This window comes from Rhinatrema bivittatum, chromosome 3 (assembly GCF_901001135.1).
Source record: "Rhinatrema bivittatum chromosome 3, aRhiBiv1.1, whole genome shotgun sequence".
Classification (NCBI taxonomy): Eukaryota; Metazoa; Chordata; class Amphibia; order Gymnophiona; family Rhinatrematidae; genus Rhinatrema; species Rhinatrema bivittatum.
The window spans coordinates 2091958-2113842 of NC_042617.1; the positions used below are offsets into that span (position 1 = coordinate 2091958).

The 21885-nt window shown below is 43.2% G+C and overlaps 1 protein-coding gene across 1 annotated transcript in view; it reads right to left on the minus strand.

Moving 5' to 3' along the window:
* Positions 1-5238: 5238 nt before the first annotated feature.
* LOC115088464 (cullin-9-like) overlaps positions 5239-21885 on the minus strand; it is a gene marked incomplete in the record, with an annotated part of 195027 nt that continues 178380 nt past the window's right edge. The window contains 4 exon segments of the mRNA XM_029596738.1: positions 5239-5305; positions 5823-5875; positions 11484-11596; positions 12065-12247. Of these exon segments, the coding sequence (XP_029452598.1) occupies positions 5239-5305; positions 5823-5875; positions 11484-11596; positions 12065-12247 (416 nt within the window).

The following is a 21885-nucleotide window of genomic DNA, read 5'->3' on the forward strand; positions in this document are numbered from 1 at the left end:
CTACTTTTCTCCCGCTTGAGCCAAGCCTCTTAAGAGGCTGACTTAGGCAGACCCAATGTCAAAGGGCATACCCCTTTGTGCACCCAGAAAAGCTTTTTTTCATTGTTTTTATTTATCCACAAGGCCTTGGGGAGCCATCCAATAGTAAGTAACCATTTAAAACACCATCATTATCATTTCTGTCATATGCTATATTTTTTCCATTCAATATATGTTAATATTTATTTATTTATTTAAATAATTTATATACCGGAGGTTCCTGTATAATATACATATCACCCCGGTTTACATAGAACAGTAACAATCGCTACATTTTGCGGTTTACATAGAACAGGATTAAACAACGAAGTTTTACATTGAGCAAAAAGAAGTAAACAAGTTTTAACATTGAAACAAATGAAGTAAACAAGTTTTTACTTTGAAACAAATTAATAGAAGTAGGCAAATAGTAAGTACTATTAAACCATTAATAGACATGCGGTTAATAAATCAAAAAATAACATGGAGATATGTAAGTCCACATGAATATATGTATGTAGACTGTATGTAGACAGCATGAATATGTGAATCTCTAATTGAATAATGAAGATTAAAAAAGATCTGAAAAATATCATTGTGGGAGTGAAAAGACTTTTTTCTTGTTCTTGGTTCTAGGGGAAGGCTAGTTTGAATAACCAAGTCTTAAGTTTCTTTTTAAATGTAGTGTGGCATGGTTCCAGACGCAGGTCTGGAGGGAGCGAGTTCCAAAGTGAAGGGCCCGCTGTCGACAGTGCACGTTTCCTTAGAGCGGATTTCGCCGGTTGTGTGATTAGTCTGTTCTGATAAGCGCTTCTGGTAGGTTTTACGGATGTGTGTAGTTGAATTTGAAATGTTAAGTTGAGATATCATTGAAAATTAATAAACATTAAATTAATTAAATTAAATTAATTTAATAAAAATTAAAAATTAATAAATAAATAATATCATTGAAAATTAATAAACAGCATATTGGAAAAAAACACCCACTAATCTATGGAGGAGTTCCACTCTTGGGTTCACTGTCCAACCATATTCAATGACATCGCAATCAGGATCACCCACCCATATACACTAGGTACCCTACCTAGTCCAACATCCTTCACACAATTCAAATTCCCCTCTTGACCTAGCAAGATAAGAATGAAGAACTTTAATTTTTACAAAAGCCTCCCCAAAATCACTGTAGTGCATTCCCCCATGAAGGCTAAGATTACAAAGAAGAATCAAAATACTCTCCTTCAAGACCACTACATGTCATCAGAATATGCTTCAACAAGACCTTGATCCCTATTCAGTGACATGGGATAGGAGAACCCCTCAGCCATCCACCCAATCCAGTCACTATACAGCACCATAACTACACCAAGGATACGCATAACCCCCTCACTCCACGATGACTTGGGTTCCTAAATACCCACTCAGCAAACAGTAAATCTCACCACATCTTCAACTTCATCGAAGTATACAACCTTCACAGAGACCTGGATTGGAGAGAGTGACGATATCACACTAACTCAACTCTGCCCATCTGGTTATTCTATAAGCCACACACCTCATCTCATGGGCTGTGGAGGAGGTGTTGCTAGCATTTTAACCACTCACTGACACTCGATCTAATCACTTCCCAACAAATAGGGAAATCTGACTGCCTAGTCTTACATTTCCAAAGCCACAAAGAACCCAAACTATTCCTGATCTTCCACTCTCCTGACACCTAGCCTGACTCCTTTCTCAAATCCTCAGAATTCCTCTGTGACATGACCACTGTGCCACAAAAACTCAATTCTTGGAGCTTTCAACTACCATGCAGAGAACCCCCCAGTAGCTTCTCTGTTAACTTCCAACGTAACATAGAGGATCCTTGATTCACTCAGTTAATCAAGATCTCTACTCACAAGCGCGGTCACTCCCTTGACCTTACCTTCCATTCTTCAAACTTTAATCTTGACTCCAACAAGATAACAGTAGACCCAATTTCATGGTCGGATCACTAACTAGTCCAAGCCACCCTTCCTATCCAAAAGCAAACCCACCTGCCCCTCCCTTCAAATTGCCATCTAAGAATCTCTCCTCCATCACAACAGTCCGGAAACTCCTCTTGAAACAGCAATCCCATCAATTTGAATGAGCTTGGCAGAAACATAAGACAGACTCAAACCTCCACAACTGCAAGGAGCATGTGAAGAAATATAAAGCAGCTATTTGCCAGGCTCCAAACAACTAGAACTCTCTAGAACCATCTGAATAAACTGTTTAAACTAGGACAGAAACTTTCCAAAACTTGTTTCCCACCACAGGGACCATATAGCTGAGGACTTTGCAAAATTATTCACTAATAAGATCCTGCAATACATTTCTCCTTAGACAACTCTCCCCCCTCCTTCACACCTTCCATAATGCTCCCATCTTCTCCATATACAGGAACAATCCAACACCCTCCAAGCAACACCACACTGTCAGACTTCAGAACCATCACCCCCTGAGAGGGGGAAATATCCTCCAGAGAATTAGCCAATCTCTTAGCTCACTGGACCCTATTCTCCCAAGATTCTTTTGCAATCTAAAACAAGATCTAGCCCCTTGGCTTTCCAACATAGTCAATGGCATCTTAACTCAAGGCTTCCTTCCTGCCTCACATAAAGAAGTGGTAATCAAACCTATCCTCAGAAACCAGGTTCAGACTCCAAAATTGATAATTATCAGCCAGTTTTAAACCTTCTCTTCTTTTCAAACTTGTTAAAAAGGTGATCTATTTTCAATTCCTCAACTTCCTTGAAGAGAGTAACACCCTGCATCCACCAATCCAGTTTCAGGAAAGATCACCGCACTATAATCTGACCTATTGGACATCACCAAAGGTATTCATCTAAATGCAGATCACAGAGGCAGCTCCATGCTAATACTACTTAATCTTTCTGCAGCCTTTGACATGGTTGATCACTCTGATTTAGCGGCTAGGGAATATCGGCATCGAAGGGACAGCCCTTAGATGGTTTGTATCTTTCATACACAATAGAACTTGATCAGTCATTTGGGCCAACAAACAATTCACCCCAAAAAACCTAGTTTGTGCAGGACCTCAAGGCTATGTTCTTTCCCAGATTCTCTTCAACATCTACATCCATCCTATTTGTGATATGATTCTATTTTTCAACATTGAATTCACCTGTTTGCTGATGTCTAACTTTGTCTTAAACTAGAATCTGACCAATCCTCTCCCATTGCCAATCTCAACAACTGTCTGACAGCAGTAGCCCAACAGATCAACAAACTAAAACTTAGCCCCTCCAAATCTGAACTCCTCTGGTTAAGCCATTAAAGTCATCCCCTACAGTTCATATCCTACCTATCAGGAAACTCCCTTCCAGCCCAAGACTCTTTACGAATCCTAGGGGTTCAACTCGATTCTAATCTCACCATGGAGCCTCATATCACTAAAGCAATGACAGCCTCATTTATATATCTCTGCCAGGTTAACCAACTATGCAACTATCTTGATCAGGACAACCTTGCATCAGTTATCTATGCATTAATCAACAGCCAGTTAGATTACTGTAACTCTTTACTAAATTGTATCTCCTTGACCTGCTTGAAATGACCTCGACTCATACAAAACACAACAGCGAGAATCTTAGTAAGGGCCAAATAATTGGACCACATTAGGCCCATCCTTTACAAATTGCACTGGCTACTAATTGAAAACAGGATTAAATTCAAAACACTCTGTCTTCAAATATGTGAAATAAGAGACCCCGGAGTACCTCACCTGTCTGCTTGCTTCTACACCTCTGCTAGAGAATGCCAATCCTCTGCGAAATTGAACCACACAAGATTGAAGGCTTTCAGCTGCTTTGTTCCCAAGATCTGGAGCAAGATTCCACTACCTATGTGCTACCTCGCTTTCCAGAAAAAGGCAACGCACAGTTTTTCAACCAGGCCTTCCACAAATTAACTCATTAGAAAAACAAAGTTCCCTCCCTGGACTCTATTTTATTAAAATGACTTACATTACTAATTGTTATTTTCAATAATATATCTGTTAATCCTCAAATTCATTGTAATCCACTTTGAGCCCATTCCTGGCAAAAAGTGGAATATCAAATGTTTGTATGCAAGTAAACAAACAACTCAAATGGAGAACACAGTCAATAATTCATCAGCAACAAAAATAAACTCAAAATAAAAATATTGCAACAAAGAACACCCAGTGTATTGCATGGAACAAAACTTATAGGACGATCAAAAGAAGCCCTTTATTTCAATGCCCTACATGCGGTGGTACTTCTTAACAATCCAAACTGGACATTCTTAGACAAGTTAGATGAAACCTGAAGGGAACAATTTTTTCATTCACCAGGGCATTGAAATAAAGGGCTTCTTTTGATCGTCCGATTCTCATTGTCTTTACTGTAACACAGCCAACTGGATCGGCTTCCGATTTGTTTTTTGGGTACAAAACTTATAGGGTCAGAAAGACAAGTTTTCAAGGCTCATTGAAAAGAGATAAGTTTTGTCAGCAGAAACTGACCAGATCTTGGCAAAAAAATACGGATGTTTCTTGATACAATTAGAACTATCCAAGAGCAAAGTAAAAAATGTCTTGGGATGGACCAGAAAGTGATTTCCCCTGCAGCAAATGTCTGCTCACTTTGGTTAATATGTGGGGTGTGTTGGAGTATTCTGACAACTCCCTCATTCTACCTTAAAGAGCCCATTCAGGTTTTTAACCCAGGCCTCCTTAAGGCAGACGGCTGCAAAGGATTCTGGGAGAAGGGAGGTTCCCTTTACCTTGCCATACGAGCCCAGGCCTAGAGAGCTTGGCAGGGCCTCACAGGATATCCGTATGCTGATGCAAGGTGAGCTATTTCTTTGATTTATGCACGTTTGAGGCACTGTAAATAAATAATTGCACCTGAACCAAGCTAGTCAAGTCTTGTGGTATTCCTGAAACTGTTCCTGTAGCCACAGCTGGCCCAAATATGCTAGACATGGTGTCAGGTGTGGGATTTTGCTTGCTGAAGTGGGAAGCAGAAGTAAAAACCCACAGCCTCCAAGAAGAAGAAAAAAAATTGCTTGCAGAGTTTTTTTTCCCTGGGGCCTCCTGACTTCAATTTCTATTACTGCAAGCCAGGTGGGCTATCCCTGCCTGAGCAGTCAGGGGTCAAGTAGCAGGGCCAGACAGGCCAGCAGGTGTTTTTTGTTTTCTCTGTCACATGTGAGTTATCTGTTTAGGAGCTGGGCCCAAAGGGGGTTAAAATGGAGCAGGTAATCCAGGTCCTGGCCACAGCTGCAAAAGACAAAGAAACAGCAATGGCTACAAGAAGGCACTGCACAAAGACAAAGAAACAGCAATGGCTACAAGAAGGCACAGTCTTAGCTCCGCTAGCTGAGGCTTTGCAAGCGACTCTGTCCAGAATACTTCAGGCAAATTCTGCTTAAGATGAAGGGAGAAGAGGACCTGGAGGTCTTTCTAAAGAACTTTGAATGGGCTGCCCACCTGTCAGCCTGGCCAGAGACCAGCTGGACAACCTACTTGGCTAATTTGCTCACAGGTAAAGGTCAAGAGGTGTTTCAGGCCACCAATCCAGATGGGAGGGCTTCCTGTGAGGACGTCAAGGCTGCTCTACTACAGAAAGGGGGGAGTACTCCCCAGAATACTATCAGCAGCAGTTCCCATGGGTGGAAGTGGCTCCAGCTAGAGGCAAGGTCAAGTCTGACAGTGGCTCATCAAATACTCCTGGAGCAGTTCCTAGATGGTCTGGACCGACCCATGTGGAATTGGTCTCTTGACCTATCAGACTCACCCTGGAGAGAGCCCTGGAAGTGGCAGAAGCCTTTCACCATGTACAGTCAATGCCTGCAGGCACAAGGGGCTTGGAGAGACAACAGATAACAGTGCCTGGCATGGTACAAAGGATAGAGGACCTCAGCAACAAACCTCTAAGATAGGGGGGTGGGGAGGAGGGCTCAGCCTTTGTACCTGGATGCCAGACACCAATCTCACCCACATCTTTTATTTATTTATTTATGCAATTTTACAAATTTATTTATTTTATTTATTTAAAGCTTTTCTATACCGGCATTCATGATACAATCATATCATGCCGGTTTACAAATAACAGGGGGTGCAATAACTTTGTTCTTTTAACCAATGCCTAGGAAGTAAAAAATTTACAATATAACAGGGTTGTTGAAACTGGGGGAGGAAGGAGACAGGAATAGACAAGAATTATATAATCTTTACAGAGGTAGATTATTTACATTGTGCTGTAATGTCTCTTTATGGATATTATTTACATTGTGCAGTAAGTTCTCTCAATGGGTATTGCCGTAGGATCTCTCCCTGGCTATTAAACTCGGGAAAGGCTTGTTTAAATAGCCAGGTCTTAAGCCTTTTTCTGAAAGCTAATAGGCAGGGGTCAAGTCTAAGATCGGGTGGTAAGGTATTCCAAAGAGCGGGTCCCGCTGTAGAAAAGGCCCGGTCTCTGAGTGTAATATGGTGTGTGGATTTAGTTGGGGGAACAGTCAGCAAACCTTTGTAGGCTTCTCTGATGGGTCTGGATGATGTGTGTAGTCTGAGGGGGATTTGGAGGTTGAGAGGGGCTTGGGAGTGGATGGATTTATGGATGATGGTGAAGGACTTGTGTAGGATTCTGTAGTGTATTGGCAGCCAGTGCAGATTTATTAGAATGGGAGAGATGTGGTCTCTTCTTCTGGAATTAGTTATGTTTGACAGTAATTATACATGTCAATATTAAGGCATTCAATAACAAATAACAGGAATTCAATCCTACAACATAGTAACAGATATCAACGTGTTTGCCCTTTATAAGGAATCTAAAGATCCTAGATACAATCAAGATAGGAGCATATTAAGAAATATTTAACAGGAAAACCGGTGAGTTTAAATGTCACTTCCTATCTGCCTATGACCAACCTGGAAATAAAAAGATCATGTTAGTTTAACAATCGGTATATAAACACTTTTAAATAAATAAATCTTACATCCAAGAATTTTCTGAGCTCAGATGGTTCTAAAAATACATATCGTTCATTTAGATGTTTTATAATACATTTACAAGGAAAATAAACAGTCATCTGGGCCCCTAGTTGTTTTACCTCTGGGCCCATCTGAATAAAATTTCTCCTCCATATTTGGGTGTTTTTTGTAATATCTGGATACATCCAGATCTTTTCAGCAAGATATAACTTTTCTCTATTTCTTAAAAATAATTTTAAAATATCTCTATCTTCCATTTTTTGAAACCTCATGCACAGGGTACCTCTTGACAAAACTTGATCTTACATGGATTCTTCTAAATAATTTGTGAGATTATCTAATTGTTGGGATTGATTTGATACATTACCATTTTCCTTCTTTTTTACAACAATGTAAAAGATTTTTTCTATTAAAGGAATTTTTTCTCATCCACATGTTTTAACTGTGGACAGAAAGAGCACTTAGCAAGGGACTGTCAGTATGGATGAAACAAACCTATTTACGTTAGCCTTGTGACCCAGCCAATGCCCGAGAAAGAAGTACACATACTTAAAAATAACACTCCTAAGCAGCGATGACTCGCAACCCAAAAGAAAAAGGGGAATCCGGAGAGATGGTAACAACCCATAAATAGGGCCTTGCAGACCCTCTCTTTATATGCCCTTTGTGAGGAGATTGGGCATGAAGAAGACCTCTGTCCATATAGGCAGTCGGAAACTGAAGAGTCTTTAAATAAAGCTGGTAGGGCAGAAACCCGGTTGGCCCTATGGGAGTGTGCTTTCTGTAAAACAGAAGCTCATGCAAAGGAAGAATGTTTTTGGCTTGATGATCTGGAGTGCAAATGCAAGTTAGCAGAGCAACGCGAGAAGGAGCAAAGAATGGGGACAGAGCCCCAGAATGATGATGACGGCATGTGGGAACATGCTTGGGATCAGAAGTTGTCACAACTTCAAAGCTACAATTTTGTGGATGTCCTGCATGCATGACTAAAGGTCTTTATAATCCAGGTAGAACTGGAGGGAGCTTCTACCCAGGCCTTGATGGATTCCGGTTGTAGCAAAAAGCTCATTCGCCAGGACTTACTATGTCAAGGACATATCAACTATAAGAGGAAAGAGACATTAACATGTATACATGGGGATGAACAGAAACATAGAAACATACACAGAAACATAGAAGTGTCAGCAGAAGAAGACCAAACGGCCCATCCAGTCTGCCCAGCAAGCTTTCACACTTAATTGTTTTCATACTTATCTGTTACTCTGACCGCTGAGATCAGGGCCCTTATTGGTAACTTTTTGGTTCCAATTCCCTTCCACCCCCACCATCGATGCAGACAGCAGTGCTGGAGCTGCATCTAAGTGAAGTATCTAGCTAATTGATTTGGGGTAGTAACCGCCGTAATAAGCAATCTACTCCCACGATTGTTTACCCTGCCTGTGCAATTCAGTCCTTGCTAGTTGTCTAAATATAAATCCTCTTTACTTCATTCCCCCCTACCGTTGAAGAAGTGAAGTGTTCAACCTCCCACGTCCTCTTGGTGACTGCCGCAGGAGAAGCCGTGCTAGAAGCGGGTGTCCTCCCAAACTCAGTAATCCTGAGTCCAGATTAGCCCCATTTTGCATCTGTATGGAGACAACTCGTGGCGAGTGGGGAAAGTATGTCTGGAGGGGAGTGTATTTGAAGCTGACCCTGGGCATGTCTGGATGCTGGACCTGACAAGGCTGAGCTGAGGGGGAGAGTATGTGATGGAGTATACGGACAACTCCCTCATTCTACCTTAAGGAGCCTGGTTCAGGCTTTTAACCCAGACCTCCTTAAGGCAGAAGGCCTCAAGGGTATTCTAGGTAAAAAGGAGGTTCCCTTCACCCTGCCATAAGAGCCCAGGCATAGAGAACTTGAGGGGCCTCAGGGGAGCTGGTAGGACCTTACGTGATATCCGTATGCTGATTATGTCTATCTAATGTGTGTTCCTAATCCAAGGTGAGCTATTACTTTATTGATGCACGTATGATGCACTGTAAATAAATAACTGCACCCAAGCCCAGTCTTGTGATATTCCTGAATCTGCTCCTGCAGCCGCTGCTGGCCTGAATACACTACAGGGTTTGTTTGGTTTTTAACCATCACAATTACATTTCTTTTTGGATTCTAAAATTTACAGCACAGGAGGCTGCAAGTTTGTGGGGTTCGGCCTGACTTTAAGGAGGAGGCTCCGTCCCCCCTTTTACCTGTTCTTGTAAAATAGTGTTTCCTGCTTTTTCTTTTATGGACCAATCCAGTCCATGGATGTACGAGAACTTTGCATACTGCAGGCTATAGAGATTTTAAATTATTATACAAAACGTATTTTTAACTGGGGAATTCTTCCCAGAGGGAAATTTCCACCCATGTGTCTCTATTTCTTTCAAATTGCTTTTGATGTTTCTATGAATTTATTTGAAAGGCAAACTAATAAATTGGCCCCATCTTATGCAAGGTTTTGAACACCTAGGTCAAGGTCTTAAACCTGATATGAGAAATAACCGGCAGCCAATGCAGATCAAACAAGACTGATGAAATCTGCTACTGAAATTCTACCTTTACCAGGAGCCTTGCCGCAGAGTTACCAGGAGCCTTAGCAGGAGCCTTGCCGCAGAGTTTAGCAGGAGCCTTGCCGCAGAGTTTAGCAGGAGCCTTGCTGCACAGTTACCAGGAGCCTTGCCGCAGAGTTACCAGGAGCCTTAGCAGGAGCCTTGCCGCAGAGTTTAGCAGGAGCCTTGCCGCAGAGTTTAGCAGGAGCCTTGCTGCACAGTTACCAGGAGCCTTGCCGCAGAGTTACCAGGAGCCTTAGCAGGAGCCTTGCCGCAGAGTTTAGCAGGAGCCTTGCTGCAGAGTTTAGCAGGAGCCTTGCTGCAGAGTTACCAGGAGCCTTGCCGCAGAGTTACCAGGAGCCTTAGCAGGAGCCTTGCCGCAGAGTTTAGCAGGAGCCTTGCCGCAGAGTTAGCAGGAGCCTTGCCGCAGAGTTAGCAGGAGCCTTGCCGCAGAGTTTAGCAGGAGCCTTGCCGCAGAGTTAGCAGGAGCCTTGCCGCAGAGTTTAGCAGGAGCCTTGCTGCAGAGTTTAGCAGGAGCCTTGCCGCAGAGTTAGCAGGAGCCTTGCCGCAGAGTTTAGCAGGAGCCTTGCTGCAGAGTTTAGCAGGAGCCTTGCTGCACAGTTACCAGGAGCCTTGCTGCAGAGTTACCAGGAGCCTTAGCAGGAGCCTTGCCGCAGAGTTAGCAGGAGCCTTGCCGCAGAGTTTAGCAGGAGCCTTGCCGCAGAGTTTAGCAAGAGCCTTGCCGCAGAGTTTAGCAGGAGCCTTGCCGCAGAGTTAGCAGGAGCCTTGCCGCAGAGTTTAGCAGGAGCCTTGCCGCAGAGTTACCAGGAGCCTTAGCAGGAGCCTTGCCGCAGAGTTTAGCAGGAGCCTTGCCGCAGAGTTTAGCAGGAGCCTTGCCGCAGAGTTAGCAGGAGCCTTGCCGCAGAGTTAGCAGGAGCCTTGCCGCAGAGTTTAGCAGGAGCCTTGCCGCAGAGTTAGCAGGAGCCTTGCCGCAGAGTTTAGCAGGAGCCTTGCTGCAGAGTTTAGCAGGAGCCTTGCCGCAGAGTTAGCAGGAGCCTTGCCGCAGAGTTAGCAGGAGCCTTGCCGCAGAGTTTAGCAGGAGCCTTGCTGCAGAGTTTAGCAGGAGCCTTGCCGCAGAGTTTAGCAGGAGCCTTGCCGCAGAGTTTAGCAGGAGCCTTGCTGCACAGTTACCAGGAGCCTTGCTGCAGAGTTACCAGGAGCCTTAGCAGGAGCCTTGCCGCAGAGTTTAGCAGGAGCCTTGCCGCAGAGTTTAGCAGGAGCCTTGCCGCAGAGTTAGCAGGAGCCTTGCTGCAGAGTTTACCAGGAGCCTTGCTGCAGAGTTTGGTACTGACTGTAGCCGGGCTTAGAGTGTTTTGAGGTAACAAGGTACAAGATGCCGGCATTACAGTAGAGTGTAAGAAAGATGAAAATCAGTGGGTGCAAATCATGGGTGAATGACAGAAGAAGTTTCTCTGAAGAGATGAATGTTGTACTTGCCGTGTGACCCATGGGACCTCCGCCCTCCCAGTCCACCCCAGGGCAAGTGGGCAGATACACTTCCCTGTCTTTTGAGGATTTTTCTTTAATTTGGTCTTGGTCATCAAGCACAGATTTAATTTCTCTAATGATCAGGATATATAACTGAATGTCATCCAAAGATCTGGAACTGCATTCCAAATTTAGTGACAACCTTAGTCAGTACCCCGGATATTTGTTAAATAGAAGCAGGGACACTAGGAGCTCTGCAATGTAATAAATATTGCCTGGAGGAAAGAATCCATGCATTGAACCGAATCCTGCCAGATAAAGAATGAAACCCTTGCCTCACAGCCGGCTCTTCCAGGAAGATACGCCGCACACACGTGCAGGTGTGAAAGCCCCTGAAGCTGTACCTGCTGTTGCACCACCTCCTGCCAGCAGCGCGCGATCTCACTCAAGGTGCTCAGCTTCCCCTGCTCTTTCACAGCTGCAGAGTCCAGGCCTTGTCCCGTCTTCTTCTTTCCAGCTGTACAAGGCAAAAAGCAGAAACCTGAACTCCCAAGATACCAGCAAGAAAAGAGAAGAACAGAGGTGTCTTACCCACGTAGCCCTGAGCTACCAGAAAGTGGCAGGGAAAGGGGAGAATGGGGCAGTCTCAGAGAGAAAGGAGATCAGGGGAGCCCTATGCACCCAGCAGAGGGAACACTACATATACAAACGAACGAACGCACGCCCAGACGCCTCCAAGCAAGAAGGCAACAAAGGAATCTGACCCACTCTGACTTAGGTCAGATAACTTAGCTGTCCTACAGGAGTAGCACAATGGGGGTAGTGCATGTAAATACAGCTCATTCATATTTATTGTGGATATCCTGAAAACCATATCAGTTCCCACCTTCCCCAGAGAGGGAGAGGGGAACTACATCATCCTATGTACCCAGTCCTAAGCTCCCAGACACCTCTAGGGATAGGAGAAAAGGCGAGTCCTACACACCCAGCCCTGATCTGCTCATGTCCACGGTTTTAGGCCTGCTTATGTCCACGTGCACCAGGAGGTGGCTGAGTCTGCGTACACAAGAATTAAAGATTGCGGCTTGGCACTTGGTGCAGCGTGGCAGCTCCAAATTCTCCAGGTACTCGGTGAGGAGCCAACACAGAGGGCTGAGGCTGCTGGCATCTGAAACACAAGCCAAGATTAAATCAGTCACTGAGATGATCATCAGAAAGTGCAAAGCAACAGCATCATGGCCCATTATGGTTTTATTCTACAAAGACATCTGAGGTTTCGGCTTTAGAAAGCAGAGTTGCTTACCTGTAACAGGTGTTCTCACAGGGCAGCAGGATGTTAGTCCCCACACATGGGTGACATCATCAGGATGGAGCCCAATCACGGAACACTTTTGTCAAAACTTCTAGAACTTTGACTGCAACTTACTGGGCATGCCCAGCATGGCACTAACCCTGCAGCCAGAAGGGGTCTCCCTTCAGTCTCGTAATATAGCAAAAGAACATGCGAAAAATAAAATAAATCGCAATATGGAGAAGGTACAGAGAAGGGCAATCAAAATGATAAAGGGGATGGAACAGCTCCCCTATGAGGAAAGAGTAAAGAGGTTAGGGCTGTTCAGCTTGGAGAAGAGACGGCTGAGGGGGGATATGATAGAGGTCTTTAAGATCATGAGAGGTCTTGAGCGAGTAGATGTGACTCGGTTATTTACACTTTTGAATAATAGAAGGACTAGGGGGCACTCCATGAAGTTAGCAAGTAGCACATTTAAGACTAATCGGAGAAATGGGCTGCGAAGGTATGGAGAGAGCGCCAGGTCGCAGCTTGACAAATATCAATAAGTGGCACCCAACGGAGGTGTGCCACTGAGGTTGCCACGGCCCTAACAGAGTGTGCCTTTACACGGTCTTGTAGCTGAATGCCTGCTTGCTGGTAGCAAAAGGAGATACAGTCTGCCAACCAGGAGGAAAGGGTCTGTTTTCCCACTGGATTTCCCAATTTGATGTTATCGAAAGAAACAAATAATTGAGTGGATTTCCTGTGGGCCAACGTGCACTCTAGATAAAAGGCAAGGGGACATTTGCAGTCCAGGGAATGCAGAGCCTGTTCTCCATTCCCTGGATGAGTATGAATGGGGCCTTGGAAAAAAAGTAGGTAGGATGATGGGTTGATTAAGATGAAAATCCGACACTACCTTTGGTAAAAACTTAGGGTGTGTACGGAGGACCACTCTTTCATGAAGAATTTTAGTGTAAGTTGGATAGGTAACTAGTAGGGATGTGAATCGTTTTTTGACGATTTAAAATATCGTCCGATATATTTTAAATCGTCAAAAATCTTTAGGGCCACGATACAATACCACTTCCCCCGATTTATCGTCAAAAAATCGTAAATCGGGGGAAGGGGGAGGGCAGGAAAACCGGCACACTAAAACCCCCTAAAACCCACCCCCCGACCCTTTAAATTAAATCCCCCACCCTCCGAACCCCCCCCCAAATGCCTTAAATTACCTGGGGGTCCAGCGGCGGTCCGGAACGGCCTCCTGCAATTGAATTGTGTTGTCTTCAGCCGGCGCCATTTTTCAAAATGGCGGCGCAAAATGGCGGCGGCCATAGACCAACACGATTCGACTGCAGGAGGTCGTTCCGGACCCCCGCTGGACTTTTGGCAAGTCTTGTGGGGGTCAGGAGGCCCCCCCAAGCTGGCCAAAAGTCCCTGGGGGTCCAGCGGGGGTCCGGAAAACGATCTCCTGCCGCGAATCGTTTTCCGTACGGAAAATGGCGCCGGCAGGAGATCGACTGCAGGAGGTCGTTCAGCGGGGGTTCCGGACCGCGGACTACAGAATCGATAGGGGACCCCTATGGGGTAGAAATTGTTTGAAATTTTTTGAAAAAGTTCCATGAGGAAAATTCCTGTCAGGAATCTCTGGAGAGCTCCTTAACCCACATGGCTACTGCTGCGCAAAAAAAAAAAAGAATGAAGAGGGACCCCTGTTGGTTGCAGGATTAGTTCCATGCTGGGCATGCCCAGTAGGTGCCAGTCAAAGTTCTAGAAACTTTGTCAAAAGTGTTCCGTGATTGGGCTCCATGCTGATGATGTCACCCATGTGCGAGGACTACCATCATGCTTGTCCTGTGAGAAAGTAATAATATAACAATGCTGACCTAGGATTATTACTGAGGACAGCTAATGGTAAATTAGATTCTCTTTAGCCTCTTACTCAACCTTCTTAGCGCAAGCATCTAATTTAAGCATTTCTATTCCACTTTCCAAGATCAAAGACCCAATCAAAGCGGTTTACAGCAAATCACGGTGGGGTCCATTTTCAGCTGCTATGCAGCTTTGCTAGTTAACCGGATAAACACATCCAGCTAACTAGCCGGGTATATTCAGCAGTGCAGTCACACCACTGAATATACCCCCTATCTTAAAGTACCTTCCTATCTTAAAGTTAGCCAGTTATATCTGACTGGCCAGCTTTAGGACAGTCCTATGGCCTGGCCAGAATTAGCTTAATTTATGTGGCTAACTCCGCTCCTCCTTGGAACACCCCTTCTTATCCAGCTAAATTCTAGTTATCCAGATAGGGCTAAATATAACTATTATATTATCCATGTAAATGGCTTTTGAATATGATTTATTTAAAATTATTTATTTCTGCACATTCCAAGGATCAAGGTGGTTTACAACTTGAATGCATACATAAAATAGGTTCTTTACAAAATATAGAACATGCATACATAGAAACTATGCAAGATAGTTTGCTTCAATGATATTACACATTTTCTGTTCTCTGGAATAAGAAGTAATTTTAGATGTTAATTTACAGCTTCGAAAATTGGTTTAAATAGCCATGTCTTAAGATCTTTTTAAATGTTCATCGTATTTCTTACAATTCCAGATTATGGACCTAGCCATTTCTCATTTCCCCCAGTTGGACTTGGTGGATTGTTTGTATGGTTAATAAATCCTTATTCACAGATCTTAGAGTGCGCGTTATTGTGTGTGCAGATGAAGTGCTGCACCCATCCAATGTGTGTGGGTCTCTGTAATTATCTTACATAGAATTAATATTTTGCACTGTATTCTAAACTGAATCAGGAGCAAATGCAAAGTGGACAATATTGGCATTGTGTGTCATATCTTGAGTGTCCAAGTATGCATGCATGCGGCAGAGTTTTGGAACAGTTGGAGTGCTCTCACTGTGCTTCCAGTTATGCCTAGTAAGAGTGAATTACGGTTGTCTATACTTATGAAAATAAGTGTTTGAAGAGCTATGCAGAATTCTTTGAGCTCTAAGAGGTTTTAATCTTTTTAGTATGCACAGTTTGTAATACCCTGTTTTAATTAGATTTTTAATGTGTTCTCTCATAGTTAAGCAGCTATCCAAGACCACGTACTTTCATGGCAACACTGATTTTTTTGTCCCATGAAAACAAAAGGAGGAAGCTCTTCAGCGTGGTTTCGTCTTGACAGAAAGATTATTTCTGATTTTGAAATGTTCAAAGATAAATAGTTATTGTTGATAGATATATTTCCAGCTGTGTGTAGGTGGTAGATATAGAATCTGTTACTAGGACAAAAAAACTGAATATTGTCCACAAATTCAAAACTTGAGTCCCAAACTGCCTAAAGGTTTCCATAGCAGAGATAGATGCATGTTGAAGAGCGTTACAGAGAGTGCCTATCCTTGGGGTTCCCATAGCAGAGACAGATGCATGTTGAAGAGCGTTACAGAGAGTGCCTATCCTTGGGGTTTCCATAGCAGAGATAAATGCATGTTGAAGAGAGTTACGGAGAGTGCCTATTCCTGGGGTTTCCATAGCAGAAATAGAAGCATGTTGAAGAGAGTTACAGAGAGTGCCGATCCCTGGGGTTTCCATAGTAGAGACAGATGCATGTTGAAGAGAATTACAGAGTGTTTATCCCTGGGGTTTCTATAGCAAAGATAGATGCATGTTGAAGAGCGCTACAGAGAGTGCCTATCCTTGGGGTTTCCAAAGCAGAGATAGATGAGTGCTGAAGAGAGTTACAGAGAGTGCCTATCCCTGGGGTACACCAGCAGCATTTTTCACTCTGTGTCATTTATCAAAGTGCTATATGGCGTTTTCGCATGTATTAAGCACCTTTAACGCATGCGAAAACGCATTAACGCATGCAAAAGCACCATAATGCATGGTATAGGAGGCGTTTGGGGTGAGATATCTGGCCAAATGGGCTGGATTCACAGTTTTGCGAAGCCATAATCGCACAGCTTTAACGCGAATTTTAACTACACATTTTTCATTTGCGTAAAGCCATGCGATAGGACTTTATCACGTGTTGCGAGGTTTTCACACATGCTGTTTTAAGCTTCTGGAGAGCCAGCCTAGGTGGGCCTCCTATAGAGATATAAATACCTACCTAGGATGAGGGCATTATGGCTAGTCTCTGTCTCTCCTCCCCCCCCCCCCGTGGTTGTAGAAGGGTCCTGACAGCTAGACTGGCTCTCCAGGAGGAAATACAATTCTGGCACTTATTGCAATTTGCGCTTAGTGCTTTGCACAGGTATTAGCGCAAATTGCGATAAACAGCCTATTACTATAAACACGCCCCTTTTCCTATCGCATGCGATATTTAGTGCATTTTGATAAATCCAGGCCTCAGTTTGATGATTTATTTCCTATTTGACTTTGGTGTGTTTGTCCTTCAATAAATGAGTTAAACTATTTGAGTACTATCCCTGAGAGACCAGATTGTATCAAACCGATACTAGCAATGTTTCTGTGCTCTAGTTTTTCCAAAATCCAAACTGATTCAGATTCAACAGGTTGTTCTCTTCTAAATATTCAATTAGCTGTTTATGTACTATATTTTTTTTTTATTATTTTGGTTATAAATGTCAGTGACGATATAGGTCTATAGTTCACTAGAGCTTTAGGGTCAATACAATTATTTTTCAGAATTGGTTGCGCTGATGCTTTTTTTTACTGGCTTCAGGAAGCTGTCCTATTGGGCATAAATTTACAATTTTTGGTGATATGACCTTGTGGATGCATTTGAAAGAGCCAACTGAGATGGGATTTAGAACGCAAGGAGCGGCGTTCAGTTTGGCTGTCACCTGCTGAATTTCATTAGAAGATACATCTGAGAAATTTTCCCAAGATGCATCTGTTTTGTAATGAATAGCCAGAAGAGAGTCATTTAACCTACCAAAAACAGACTACACTGCATCATAAAATGCAATAACGAAAAAAAATTAGAAGAAAATTAACCAAAAATAAAACAAGTTCTTAAAACAAAAGCTAAAAAACTAAAAAAAAACCCCAAAACCAAAACCCCAGCAATGCAATGAAAATTAAAATAAATCTTGTAAAAATACATTATTCACATTTAACAATAGCTAGCATAAAACACATCACAGTAAAAAAAAGTCTACAACACAAGCAAAAAAATTTGAGTATAAACCATAGCAATAATTTCAAAGTGGCAGTATATTACTTATAGAATCCAAAAATTATAATGACAAGGAAACTTACAACACCAGATGGCCAAAAAGCCAGTTTTTCTAGCTTCATGGACCTCAGAAGAGCATTCCAAATGCTGAGCAGCAACTCCCAAAAACATACAAACTCTAGATCTTTCCTTCATAATGGCCTCAGTTGAGGGTAACACTAATCTAACTTCTTGGCATGAGTGCAGATCCCTTGTCAGGATGTATCTCACAATTGTTTCACTTAGGCAGGAGGGGCTAATCTCTGCCAAAACTCTGAATACAAAGCTTAAAATTCTGACTTGAATTCGGGCTACTATAGGGAACCAGTGTAAAGTTAACAAAGGGGCATCTCTCTCCCCCAGTGGGCACTCCCAGGTAAAGTCCTTGCTGTTGCATTTTGAACCAACTGGAATCTGTTTCCAGTTTTTTTTGGGTTTTTTTTTAGAATTTCAATAATTAGCAAATGTTGCTTACTTGTAACAGGTGCTCTCACAGGACAGCAGGATGGTAGTCCTCACATATGGGTGACATCACAGGATGGAGCCCAATCACAGAACACTTTTGTCAAAGTTTCTAGAACTTTGACTGGCACCTACTGGGCATGCCCAGCATGGCACTAACCCTGCAGCCAGCAGGGGTCCCCTTCAGTTTGGTTTAAAAAAGCTACAGGAAGTGCTGAAAAATAAAATAAGAAACGTAACGAACCCAACACTGCGGGGCGGCAGGCAGGTTTCGTAAGGACTAACATCCTGCTGTCCTGTGAGAACACCTGTTACAGGTAAGCAACTCTGCTTTCTCACAGGACAAACAGTATGGTAGTCCTCACATATGGGTGAGTACCGAGCTGAGGATGTCCGGACGATGGCGAGGTCGATGATTTCGCTCCCTCGATGGTCCAAGACTTCCGATGTCTGTGGCGATGTTTTCTCTCTACGATCCCCTCGGTCCTGAGGGGGAGTAGAGGTGGTTGAAGGCCGAGAAGTTGTTGATGCTGGACGGTCACCGGTCAGTGGTCGATACTGGCGCAAAGTTGACGGTGCCGGTTCTGATGACGTCAATGCAATAGACGGCATCGGGGTTTGAGCACGGAAGAGAAGCTCCATCTTCTCCATTCTGGCCTTGCGACCTTTTGGTGTCATTAGGGCACATTTGGTGCAGGTCAGGACATCGTGCTCACATCCGAGACACATTACACAGACCTTATGAGGGTCTGTTATGGACATGGTGCGATTGCAGTCCGGGCACCGACGGAACCCCGATGCCATGGCCATGAAAAATTTGAGCCATGGTACGGTCGACGGTCAGTAGGCCGCGAGGACCAAACTCGATGAGAATCGACCGAAAACGGGTAGAAAACTTACCGGAGTACCGCGGCTTGAAAAAATTGAAGGAGGGACCCTGTGGGGTAAGAAAAGTTGTAGTAATTCCGTGAGGAAAATTCCTGTCAGGAATCTCTGTGGAGCTCCTTAACCGCGTGGCTACTGCTGCGCGGAAAAAAGAAGATTGAAGGGGGTCCCCTGCTGGCTGCAGGGTTGGTGCTATGCTGGGCATGCCCAGTAGGGGCCAGTCAAAGTTCTAGAAACTTTGACAATAGTGTTCTGTGATTGGGCTCCATCCTGATGATGTCACCCATATGTGAGGACTAACATCCTGCTGTCCTGTGAGAATAAGTGCAACAGACTAGTGCCTGAATCAAGGAAATAGCCAGAAATGCCTAACCAACCGAAAAGGCCAGGAAAGCTCTTTTTGATACTGCTTTAACCTGCGCCTTTTCAGCAAAAGTTGAGTCTCATTTGACTCCCTTATTTTTGGCCTCTGCCACAAATGAATAAGACAGCATTTCAGATCCTAGCCTGTGCACATTCAATAGACCATGGGGAAGTACCAATAACATTTCAATCATATTTCATTGAGTTTTTCAAAAGTACTCCTCATCCAATATTTTAACTTCTCAATCCAAGAACACTGCCACGGGACCAACATTTTATGGTATATTTAAAGAGATAATTATAGTCCCAAATAAGATTAATTCCCTAGCAGCCTCATAAATGGCATATTACTTGCAGCTGACAAGACAGCATTTTTATGAGTATGCCAATAAGAAGAGTAAACTATTACTGTGGAAATCTGAGGGATCAAAATTAAAAGGGGAGACAATATTAAATTGATTGTGAAAATGGTACCTATAAATCCAGTGAGATTGAGAAGAATGTTTTGCGATTTATTACAATCACTGTATATCTCACAATTACAATCTTCCCTAAGAGGAAATGTCTGACTGGTTGATATTCAAAAACCATTTATTTATTTATAACTTTTATATACCGAGGTTCAATTAACAGAATTAATTATCACTTCGGTTTTACATTACAACCAGCGAACGACAACAATGACATAGTCTTGTCTTACATTGAACAAGGTGGAGAAACCTGGATAAACATAACTTGGGATAAAACAGTGAGAGTGTTTTGAATTACATTGAACAGAGTGGAGATAAAACTTGTAAAAAACAACATATGGGAGAAGGTGAAGTGAAAGAGTAGTGAGATGTACTCGAAGGGTGAAAAAACCGGTATGGCGGGGTTGGTTAAAGGGGTGAGAAGGGGATGGAAATGGCAAATTCTGAAAAAAACTGAGACCTTTTTTACACATAGGGGATTTCCACACAGTGTTACAGGCACTTATTTCAGCGAAGTTGGATTATTGCAACGCCCTTCTGCTGGGAGTACCAAATTCAACTTTATGCTCTTTACAACTATTACAAAATGCAGCAGTGCGCTTGTTAACCAATAAGAGGAAATATGACCATATTTCACCCGTTTTGAGAGAGCTTCATTGGCTACCAATCCAGTCAAGAATTCAATATAAATGTCTAATATTAATAAATAAAACAGTATATGGTAGCAATACCGAATGGTTAAACGCATCTCTTCGTATCCATACTCCAGCCCATAATTTAAGATCTTTGGGGAAAGCATTGCTTATGATACCTTTACCAAAAATAGCGCATTTGAGCTCAGTCAGAGAGAGGACCCTCTCCCTGGCTGGCTCAAAAATTTGGAATGCACTACCACTTGACATTAGAACAGAACCAAGCATTCAGAAGTTTAAAAAACTAATAAAGACCTGGCTATTCGAGCAGGCGTTTAATGAAGTAAATGGAGCTAGTAGTTGATTACTTCCATAGCCTATTAAGACATTACATTTTATTAAGTTTGAGTCTATGGTTTCATTAGTAAGAACATAAGAAAGAACATAAGAAAATGCTATACTGGGTCAGACCAAGGGTCCATCAAGCCCAGCATCCTGTTTCCAACAGTGGCCAATCCAGGCCATAAGAACCTGGCAAGTACCCAAAACTAAGAGGATAAATTTCATAATATGGTGGTCAGGAAGGTTAGGGTAGAATCCTTAGAGCTGAGGAATTTTGTTGAAATTCTGAAGTATTAATGATAGAATTAGTTGAAGAAATAATGGGCCGGATTTTAAAAGGGTTACGCGCATAAGGTACGCGCGTAACCCTTTTAAAAACCCCCTGTGCGCGCCAAGCCTATTTTGCATAGGCTCGGTGGCGCGCGCAAGCCCTGGGATGCGCGAATTTCAGGGCGTTCCGGGGAGCATGTCAGGGGCGTGGTGCAGGCCCAGGGGCTTGGTCGAAGCCTCCGGACCAGCCCCCGGGTTGGGTGATGGCGCGCCAGCAGCCTGCTGGCGCGTGCAGAGATATGCCTGCCTCTGGCAGGCGTAAGTTTAACAACAAAGGTAGGGGGAAGGTTAGATAGGGCCTGGGGGGTGGGTTAGGTAGGGGAAAGGAGGGGAAGGTGCGGGGGGTAGAAGGAAAGTTTCATTCTACCCCCCGCAGGGCTCGGCGCACGCAAGTTGCACAAATGTGCACCCCCTTGCGTGCGCCGACCCCGGATTTTATAAGATACGCGTGGCTATGCGCATATCTTATAAAATCCGGCGTACTTTTGTTCGCGCACCAGGCGTGAACAAAAGTATGCGCGCGCGTAGATTTATAAAATCTACCCCAATGCGCAGAAGCGTGTAGAATTCTGCTAGGAATTAATTTTATGCTCTGTTTTATATTATTTTAATGTATGTATACTTTTAGATCTATTTTATTGTGAGTTAACTGAGATGTATTTGCTGTACTGTTAACCAACTTGATATCTTTTGAGGAAGGTCGGTATATAAAAATGAACAAATAAATAAATAAGCAATTCTCAACATGATCCATATATATTCAATTAATGAATACTAGATTTATTTTGGTTACATCTATTTGAATTTTCTTATAGTATTATGTATATTAGATTAATTTTCAATATATTTA